The sequence below is a fragment of the Anneissia japonica genome, unplaced genomic scaffold, assembly GCF_011630105.1.
Source record: "Anneissia japonica isolate Jap-2015-1 unplaced genomic scaffold, ASM1163010v1 scaffold83_len69946_cov84, whole genome shotgun sequence".
Taxonomy (NCBI): Eukaryota; Metazoa; Echinodermata; class Crinoidea; order Comatulida; family Comatulidae; genus Anneissia; species Anneissia japonica.
In genome coordinates, this window is record NW_022708779.1 from 33,745 (window position 1) to 45,097 (window position 11,353).

The window sequence follows — 11,353 nt, forward strand, 5'->3', positions numbered from 1 at the left end:
ACTATCCGGACATCTCCGGAATAGAAATTATCATCGAGGACCTATTGAAAATGCTATAAAAAAAAAGCAAAGGACATACCTCGTGCTCAAACACTGACGTACAAACCACGTCAACGATCGACCAGAGTGCCACTGGTCACTACCTATCACCCTCGGTTACCACCACTAAGGGCTATAATTCAGAAACATATGCCCATCCTACAGACCACAGAACGTCTTAGGTCTGTTTCAGATGTGTATAAGAGACAGAGTTTGGTTTCTCCTTCGGAAAGCTGACAGTTAATTGCTAGCCCATGGGCAAAAAGAAAGCCGAGAGCGTAAGTCTTTCCTGCCAGTACACAGCCTCTCCTTATTCAAGATTCCTACACTGCCTCATCGTGGCCACTCATGGTAACTGGGATCTTACGATCTCAGGCTAAATGTGTAGGGGATCTCGGAGCAGCAAAGGGCCCCAGAGACGTAGCATACATGGCCCACCGGTGTGTGGATATGCCCTGATGCTCACCATCCTAGCCCCACCTATGGGTCAAATAGCTGGATGGAATATCATCTAGGGCGGATGAGCTTATCAAAAAAGCCAACGGCACCAAAACCTGTGTCTCCAGGACAGGTAATTTAACCAGAGACTAAGGCTGAGGGAACCCTACAGAAAACCTCTACTGACATTTTGCCTTGCCAGCGCGTCAGTATATGGCAAAAAACCCAAAAGCAATTATGAAGAAAGCATTGAAGAAAGGCCGTAGAGCTCATGGCCACAACGGGCGCAACTATAGTTGCAATAGGACCACTGACCTCTCAGAAGTAACTTCAAATGATGTCTGGCAGTCAAAGCCGAAAGGAAGCTGCAAGGTTGATGAGAGTAGGAAAGCTGGCCCACTAATTGACCTATGTACATACAATGTAAGGACCTGGAGGAACTTGACAGTTTCAAGTGGCACATAATTGGCTTTGCAGAGACGAAGAGAGAAGGGGAAGGATTGATAGAATTAAAAGGAGGCTCTTGGCTTTTCAACAAAGGCAAAACAGAAAATGACAAAGATGCAAAAGGAGTGGGCTTCCTTATACACCAAAAATTAAAGGACTATATTAAAAAAGTCAAAAGTTACTCAAATAGAGTGGTATCATTAAGTATGCAACTTGCAGCTAAAGAACATATCTGTGTAATACAAGCATATGTACCTACAAATGACTACGATGACTCAGTTATAGAAGAATTTTATGAAGACATAGACAAAGCAATAAAAGAAAACCATGGGAAATACACAGTATTGATGGGTGATTTCAATGCGAAATTAGGAAAATGTGAGGCAGGAGAAGAACTAACCCTAGGAACATTTGGAATAGGACAAAGGAACAGAAGGGGAGAAAGACTAACTGAATTCGCAGTAGAACAAAAGCTAATAATAACCAACAAATTATTTAAGAAAAACAAGAAAAGATACTGGAAGTGGGAAAGCCCAAATGGGTTAACAAAAAATCAAATAGACTTCATTATGACAAGCCAGAGAGGAATTGTCAAGAACTGCGAGGTGATAACCACAGTAGATATTGTAAGCGACCATTGAATGTCAAGTGCAGAAATACGTATCAACAAGAAGCTTGATAGGCTGAAATTCATTAACACCAAGAAGAAGAGCAGAATTAACATAGCGAAATTGAAAGAAAGAAAAGATGAATTACAGATTGTGCTCAAAAACCGATTTAAATGTCTAAGGATAGAAAACACAAACATGGACATTGATACCAAATGCAACCACATAACAAACGTGTTGAAGGAAGAAGCAATGAATCTTGCACCATCACAAAAAAATAACTTATCACAAATCTGAAGAAGGGAAAAACTTAGAGAAATCGAAGACAAAACATTAGTTAAAAAAATATAATACGCAGAAACTATAAAGACAGTGAGGAAAAAACAAAGACAACGAACCAGAAAGAGAAAACATAAAATAATCATAGAAATTCTAGAAAGTGGAAGAGGTCCCAAAAACATAAATAAGTTAAACAACAAAAACAAGAATCAACCAACTCAAACGGAAAGATGGAAGTATAACATCAGACAGATCAGCAATACTAGAAATCTGTTCGGACTTCTAAACAGATCTTTACGCTTCAACAAAGACAGTAAAAAAGAAGAGCGAAACTGAAACAAATACACTACCAAATATAATACCATCAGAAGTGGAAGATGCCATCAGAAAAATGAAGAAAAACAAGGGAGGGAGGCTTTTCCACAACAGATCATCTACAAACAGTAAACCAGCTCATTGAAAAAACAAAAGAATTTCAACTTAATTTGTGTCTGGGATTCATAGACTACCAAAAAGCTTTTGACTGCATTGAACATAGGGATATGTTTGCTGCACTACCTAACATGGGAATCGATGAGGGTTACATACAAATAAAAGAAGAAATTTACACGAATGCAAACGCAAAAATTCACATAGATAATGACATATCAAAAAAAGTGCAGATAAGAAAAGGTTGACAAGGAGACCCATTGTCCCCAAAGATATTCACAGCCACACTGGAAGAGGTATTTAAGAAATCAAACCTAGAAGATAAGGGGATTAACATAGATGGAGAACAACTCACAGATCTAAGATTTGCAGACGATGTAATACTTATCACCACATCAGTCAAGGGTCTAGAACACCAGCAACGGAGTTTAAATAAAGAAAGAAAAAAGGTCGGTCTACAAATGCACACGGGAAAGATTAATACATGACGAACTATAAATCACCAGATAAAATAACAATTGAAAATCATCAGATAGAAAGAGTCAACAAATACACATATCTTGGACGATCGTTGAAAATGAAAGATACCATGAAAGAAGAAGTACCTATTCGGATAAAAGAAGGTTGGAAATGCTTTGGAAGATATAAGGATATATTAACTAACAAAGAAATACCAACTTCCTTAAAAAGAAAAATCTTCAACCAATGCATCCTGACCAAAATGACATATGGCTCAGAGGTATGGTCAACTACAAAAGAAATGGAACAAAAACTAATGACTACACAAAGAGCAATGGAGAGGAGAATGCTGAACATATCACTACGTGATAAAGTGAGACACGCCATCATTAGAAATCAAACAAAAGTAAAAGACATCATAGAGAAGATCAAGGAAATGAAGTGGAGATGGGCTGGACACATATCAAGAATTCAAGACAACAGATGGACCTAGAGACTAACAGAATGGCAACCACGGACAGGAAAGAGAAGGAAAGGAAGGCAGATAAGATGATGGAAAGACGAACTAACTTCATATATGGAATATCCAAGAATGTTATCGTATGAACAATTCTTGGACTTCACAGGAATTTGTTTATTCCATCTGTTCCATCAACTATTTTTATTGACAGTCATTTACCTCTGCTTATTTTCATTCTTGAACAATGTTTGCTAAGTATCCTTAGCTCGAGATTCTGCTAACATGGTGGCAACAATGATATGTCAGTGATCTTGTCTCTGAAAAACTTTCTATTGAACATGTCATTTTTATTTGCTTGATTTACACTTTTCTCCTTAACTCCAAGCAGCAGTAAGACATACTCTTGTTCTTTAGACAACTTTTTTGACAGAACATCTAAAACTCCGATGTTGCTGAAAGTTTCAACAAACTCAGTTTATGGTTTCAGAAGCTACATTTTCCTTTACGAAAGAAAGCCGGAGTATAACTGCCTGTAATATCGATGTCTCGAAAAAGGGAACGGATGATTGTTATATCGTTAAAGCATGCTTTGCATATAGGAAAACTTTCGTGTCGGCTTCTTCTTGGTGGTTCTACGCCAGATTTTAGAACCTCAGGTTGCTGACTGCCAGATTTTTGAGTACAGTTTGCCAAAACACAGTTTGCTGAATGCCAGTTTGCTGAATCAAAAACTAAGAATCCCAGATTGTTGAAACCCAGTTTGCGCTGAAACGCACTTTGTCGAGAATAAAATAAAAGCAGTATGTAAAAATTTAACCACTACATAACATTCATGTTCGAACACTCTCTTACTATGTATTCATATAAGAAATAGCTGCTTATTGTAGTTAAATGATTCTTTTTGTTTTAATATGTAAATCAATTGGCAATCAGCAATTTAATAGGCTTCACATTTAAAACGTTTTATTAGCATACCTATGATAAATACATAAATTTATAAAAAAAAAATGAAGGAAATAAACAAATTAATAATGATCTACAATTATACACATGTTGGAATTGCCTTCCTTTACATGTGCGTAATGGTAATTTTAATTTATTTAAGAAATTTGTTAAGGAATCGTTCATATAACTTTCTTGTTGACTATTCGTTTTGCTGATGAGTGCTTGTAGATCCCAAACATTTATTGTACAGGAACTCCGTTCCTTTTGGTATGCCCGCCTCCCCACTCATTGTTTCTATGGATTTTCTTTCAATTTTAATGTTTTAATCTTGTATCGTATATTGTCTATACATATATATTTTTATGGAAGAACATCATGGAATAGATCAGCAGAAGACAGAAAGAAATGGAATTTTTTTTTTCAGGAGGGCTTCATCCAGCAGTGAATGAACGTAGCCTAGATGAATGAATGAATATATATATATATATATATATACATATATATATATACATATATATCTGTCTCTTATACACATCTAGATGTGTATAAGAGACAGAGTCAGCAGCATGCTGCTGATAGGGTTTTGTTTCCGAGCAGTTTCTTCTTTCTTTCTTTCTTTACCCAGTCAGCATGCTGACTAGGTTCCATGCTGACTGGGTTCTGTTTCCGAGCAGTTTTTTACCCAGTCAGCTGCATGCTGACTGGGTTCTGTTTCCTAGCAGTTTCTTACCCAGTCAACAGCAGCTGACTGGGTTCTATTTTCTTAGCAGTTTCTTCCTTCTTTCTTTACCCAGACAGCAGCAGCATGCTGACTGGGTTCTGTTTCCTAGCAGTATATTTCTTTCTTTCTGGCAACATTTTAAAAGGCTACTAGTGGCAAACTACTGGACCGATTTAACTAAAACTTGGTCAGTAGGACCGGTGCCACCTCCCATTTATGTGTTGTTCACAACCTGGGGTCAAAGGTCACATAAGGGGCATTAGGGTCAAAAAACCAAAAATCGTATAAAAGACTACTTGTCTCACAAATAACGTAGCACAGTCTTGTCCTTTGCACATATACATTGGCATAAGGCAGGGTCTATTGGGTGTTCAGGAATAAGAGGTCAAAGGTCATTAAGGTGTATTTTTTATCTTTTTCTGATAAACGCTACTAGTGCCAAACGGTTGTGCCGATTTCAACTAAACCTGGTCAGTATAATCGGTGACACCTCTCATACATGGGGTGTTCACAGCTTGGGGTCAAAGGTCACATAGGAGTCATTAGGTTAAAAAAACTTTCAAAAAATAAATAATAGACCTCTTCTGTAACAAATATCATAGCACTGTCTTGTCCTAGGCACATATGTATTGGCATAATGTAGGGTCTTTTGGTGTTCAGCAATTTACGGTCAAAAGTCATTAAAGGGTTATTCTTTTGTTCTCTCTAGTAACATTTCAAAATGCTACTAATGGCAAACCATTGGACCAAATTCAATCAGATTTCGTCATTAAGAACCGGCGACACCTCTTACACCCCTGTCTAGGATCAGGGGTCACATAGGGGTCATCGGAGTTAAATTTTCAAAATAGCCCAATTGAGCTCAAATTTACCAGGAATGATCCCTAGGACCTTCTAAACATGAAAAAATACTCTTCACCCAATATGTCAAAGTTCATTGGTCAAAGGTTCAAAATGTTACTAATGGCAAACGATTGAACCGAATTCAATAAAATTTGATCATTAAGAACCAGTGACACCTCCTACACCCCTGTCTGGCATCAGTGGTTACATAGGGGTTATCAGGGTCAAATTTTCAAAATAGCCCAATTGAGCTTGAATTTACCAGGAATGATCCTTAGGACCTTCTAAACCCAATATGTCAAAGTTCGTAGAACTTAAAAATGACTGGGTTCATATTCTATTGAACATAGTATCTCTAGTTCTTTCTTTCTTTGGCAACATTTTAAATGGCTATTAGTGGCAAACTACTGGACCGATTTAATTAAGACTTGGGCAGTAGGACAGGTGCCACCTCCCATTTATGTTTTGTTCACAACTTGGGGTCAACGGTCACATAAGGGGCATTAGGGTCAAGAAACCAAAAATCGTATAAAAGACTACTTGACTCACAAATAACGTATCGCAGTCTTGTCCTTTGCACATATACATTGACATAAAGCAGAGTATATAGGGTGTTCAGGGATAAGGGGTCAAAGGTCTTTTAGGGGTAATTTTTATCTTTTTTCTGGCAACATTTCAAAACGCTACTAGTGCCAAACGGTTGTGCCTATTTCAACCAAACCTGGTCAGTATAATCGGTGACACCTTTCATACATGGGGTGTTCACTGCTTGGGGCCAAAGGTCACATAGGGGTCATTAGGGTAAAAAACTTTCAAAAAAATGAATAAAAGATTTCTTCTGTCACAAATATCATAGCACTGTCTTGTATATGTATTGGCATAATGTAGGGTCTTATGGTGTTCAGCGATTTACCAAGAATGATCCTTAAGACCTTCTAAACACGAAAAAAAAAATACTCTTCACCCCATATGTCAAAGTTTATATGTCAAAGGTTTAAAATGTTAATGGCAAACAATTGAATCATGAATCATTTTGGGTACATAATTGCAAAATCTTCCTCTTGCTCAGTGCCAAGTTAAGTTAAGTGATGGTATGTAGTAGACCTGTACATAAAACCTCAACCTTCTTTTTTCTAAACATATAGCATTGTAGTAGTAGTACAGTTCAATCAAAGCACAAATATAATCTGTCACCAAAATAAAGCGATTCCGATTGATGCTGTAAATCACAGTCGTTTTTGCACGGGAAAATGTCAACTGGTGAATGTCCGATAAGAGACATGGGTAGTGTCCTAAAATTGTACAACATTCCATTATAGGCTACAACTGGTTTTAACTGATGGTCATAATATTAATTATAGGAACACAAACACATCAAATTTATGATTTTACAACATCTTGTAGGTACTTTAACTTTAATTTTGTAGACCACTACCTTTATAATGTGTTTTTAAAGGTTATAACTAGGCCAATTTATTGTGAATATGTATGGGCTAGGCTTTTATAGCCTCATGAATCACTTTGGCCCTTTATATCCTTGGGTGCATTGAATTTACCAGGAATGATCCTTAGGACCTTCTAAACATGAAAAAATACTCTTCACCTATAGGTCAAAAGTCGCAAGGGTCACTATAGTGAAAAGTATCAATTATTGCTAGTGACTAACGATTGGACCAATTGCATTAGACAGACTCCTACCAAACATGGGGTGTACACAGTTTGAGGTTAAAGGTCACAGTGGTTATCTCTTAAAAATGACTGGGTTCATGTTCTATTGAACATAGTATCTCTAGTTTATATTATATTTATTCAACAATGTTAACGGCTAACTTCCTTCAATATCATATATAATATACGACAGTATTTCTAGCCGTATTTCCAGATTTATCTGGCCGAACGCCCTCTTGAGGCATAGCATTGTGTAATACAATGTTCCCGACGGGTAGTTGGACCTGTTCAACCATGAAGCCTTCGTGGTCTAGTGGTGGTTATGACACTCGCCTTGTCAGCGAGAGGTCGCAGGTTCCCGTCGGAGGCATTTTATTACACAATGATTTTTCATAGGACTTTATTCGGGGTAGCCTACGATATTCCATCATGTCCTTATTAAACACTGTATATGTACCTTTGATGATTGATATTATATACACACACACACACACACACACACAGATATATATATATATATATATATATATAAATGTAGTTGGCAATACTAGCAACGTACAGTGCTCGATACACTATAACAAAAGACATGGGAAGCCTACATTCATATTGTATCTCCAGTTAAAAACAAACACAAATCAGTACGTACTTCAAATTACAATTACAAACCACTGCTGACAATTTTCAAAAAATAGTTTTTTCTGCTTCATATTACACTGAATTCTAAAACTATTGAAAACCAAAGTCCAATGAAGATGAGGGATTTTGGGACCAATATTCTTATAACTCAAACATTAAAATAAAGCAGTTGGAACAGATACCATTCCAAATTTAGGAATTTATCAACCCAAAACTTTCTTTGCATTCGAGTGTAAGCAACACTCAACTCGTAACCATAAAAGCTAAGTTTATACAGCTTTTTGGAACCAAAAAGTTCAACACAAGAAATGGGCTAAAAATATTACAGAACGTATGCTGATTGATCTATCGTGTTCAGTACAGACAACTATTTGGGAAAATTTCATTTACAAAATTTAACATCCAGACTGCAGGCAAAAATGTTTGAAATGTTCAATAAAGTGTTAATTTGCAAGTGATAAAAAGTTTTTAAAAATATGTTTTCTGTAATAAACCGATTTATAATTGAGATAAAAGCCTTTATTGCTATCTTTTTACAAAAATCGTGGATTCAGATTATATAGTTTTTAATTACCCTAAATGCACAAAAGGCGCCGCGTCGTGGCTCTTAAGAGTATATCATTACCTTTTGTAAGATTTTGTGTTTTAAATACAATGTATACTGTGTTAAGATGACTATAACACAATGAATACACAAGTATTTTTTTTTGTATTAAAGTGTTAATTTACTATGCCCTATGATAGGCCTACTGTACTACTGGAATATGAGATATGTAACATGGGAACGGGCATGAAAAGCGCCACACCAGAGTGTGCACTCTTAAGTAAAGTGGCTCTTGATTTCCATTTGTTTTTCTGTATGTTATTGTACTGATTAAAACAATAAATGTTCACCTACAATTTAGTTAGATTTTTGTAGGTTTGTTAAACACACACATGTAGAAAACAACACATTCTCGGAATCCCCTGTTTGTCAGACTAAGATATTGAAACAATTAACGACTGCCTTGAATCTACAGACTGTATCCATTCATATTCACTCAACACAGCTACTGATGCCATTGTTGTATACATCAGATTCTATAAAAACCACATCACCAAATCAAAAACAATAAAGATCTATTCAAATAGAAAACCTGGGTAAACAATAAAATTTCAACTCTACTAAAGAAAAAACATTTAAATTTATTATTGAAAAGTATTGCAAGAATTGTTATTTTAATTATAATTTAAATAAATGCCAAAAGAAAACTGGTACGTCATTTAGCCCTCCAACATGGCGTCAGAGGCCTCACTTTTTCTGTACCAGGATTGGCCGATGAGCAATCCAGCTATGGCTACGTTCAGGCCTGAGAGATATGCCAGCGTATCTAACGCCGGGCGTACGTTATTCCATTGTATAACTAGCGAGATGCCCAGACTGGGCGATTAACGAACGTAGCGTAAGTATTCGCGCGAATATTCGTATTCATAATTCGCGAAATCTATTTCTGTTTACATCTAGGCTCATTTTGATTGGTCAAATCCTGCCGTAACAGAGGCTATGTTTAGACACAACGACTTTCGCTAGTGTATCGTTAATCGAGTGATGTGAACTTTGGTGCGGCGTAGCGAACGCCAGTAATATCGCGTAGTGGCGTAGCGAACGCCAGTAATATCGCGCAGTCACTGCTGGCGTACGGTAATCCAGCAACATACCCTAGATTAGCGTACGCCACTGATTTACGACAGTCACGTACCAGTAATTTTGAACTCAGCCATGATTTGACCAATCAAAATAAGCCTAAATGTAAACAGAAAATAAAATGCACGAATTACGAATACGAATATTTCATGCGAAATTTTATGTTACCGTTCGTTAATCTCCCAGTCTGGACATCTCTAGTTACGCAATGGATTAACGTACGCCCGGCGTTAGATACGCCTGGCGTATCTCCCAGGTCTGAAGGTAGCATCAGTGGCATACGCTAATCTGGTGTCTATTGCTGGATTACCGTACGCCAGCGATTGCGCGATAATACTGGCGTTCGCGCACAAGTTTACACCACTCGATTAACGTTACGCTTGCGTAAGTCGTTTTGTATGAACATAGCTTTTAATAGTAGAGATCAGTGCAACCAAACCATAACCGTCAGCGTGTGACGAATTACCCACGCACGTGTTAGTTCCCATGATATTCGTTAGACGTGCGGTGATTAAAAGGCCCAATGGTATTTTGCACTAACAAACTGAAATTATATTCGTTATTTCAACATTAATTTTACCGATGTTGCGGTGTATTGTCGTTCATCAAACTCACTTCGCAGAAAAAATAAAGAACGTTTCAGTATCTACTCAAATGTTGATTTTGTGCAACTTAGTCCAACATTGTCAAAATCATAGTTTAGTTTAAAAACATGAAATTTTATAAAAATCATAAATTTTAAATTGCTGTAACTTTTCATTTTGTTAGTCAATTTTCACGAATGAAATTGCAGTTGATAGAAGCATTTAACATACTCGTGGTCAAAATAAATCAGATATAAAAGACATTGCGAAGTACCCATAATTAATAAAATAGTAACTAAAACCATAAAACGTGTATGGCACGCATAGACATAACTAACGGGTGTACTCGCAACTAGTATCGGATTGTCGATGCCACAGCAAAGATCAAAGGACTGTACACACGCTCTATGTTCGAGAGCGAAGATGTGAGGTCCTTTTTTGAATTGCTTTAGTCAGATGATCCTTCTGACAAATCTTAAAATACTGTAGCAAACGACTAGCTCTTATCTTATGTAAACTGTTTAACTTGTCCTTAAGGTAACCACATGTTCCAACTTGGAAGAATTTTATAATATCACATGTAAAGAAAATAACCCCAAAGCACTTAAAGATTACAGGGAAATTGTTGCCAAATATTTTGAGAAGCTAATGAAAGATCTACTGATTAAGTAAACTAAACTATTTACTGATGACTTTCAGTTTGTATTATTTCCACTCTTCTGCAATTCGAAGAAGCAATGCAAGCCAAAAGGGAGAGATGCAATCAACCAGCGTATATAAGTAAGACTCAAAAGTACTGTACGTTATAGGGTAACATAAAAAATAGGAATTTCTATTGTGAAACTTGATGCCGTTCTTTGTATTATTATTGTTATTATTATTATTATTATTATTATTAATACTATTATTATTATTATTATTATTAATACTATTATTTATTTTTATTTTTATTGTTGCTGTTATTGTTATTGTTGTTGCTGTTCTTGTTGCTGTTGTACCGCATTCTCAATTTTTCTTCACGTTCCCTAATCCAGGTCGTGTCACATGGAGGCACAATAACATTCTGAATAAAACAATGTAAAATAAATGACAGCAGCACTTTTGAGACTAACA

At 36.5% G+C, this 11,353-nt stretch overlaps 1 protein-coding gene across 1 annotated transcript; it reads left to right on the forward strand.

The window, feature by feature from the left end:
* Positions 1-714: 714 nt before the first annotated feature.
* LOC117106577 (craniofacial development protein 2-like) lies at positions 715-1,565 on the forward strand. The gene is made up of 2 exons (XM_033247964.1): positions 715-859; positions 955-1,565. Exons 1-2 carry the CDS (start codon positions 715-717, stop codon positions 1,563-1,565), a joined length of 756 nt encoding a protein of 251 aa, XP_033103855.1.
* The last annotated feature ends 9,788 nt before the right edge of the window (positions 1,566-11,353 follow it).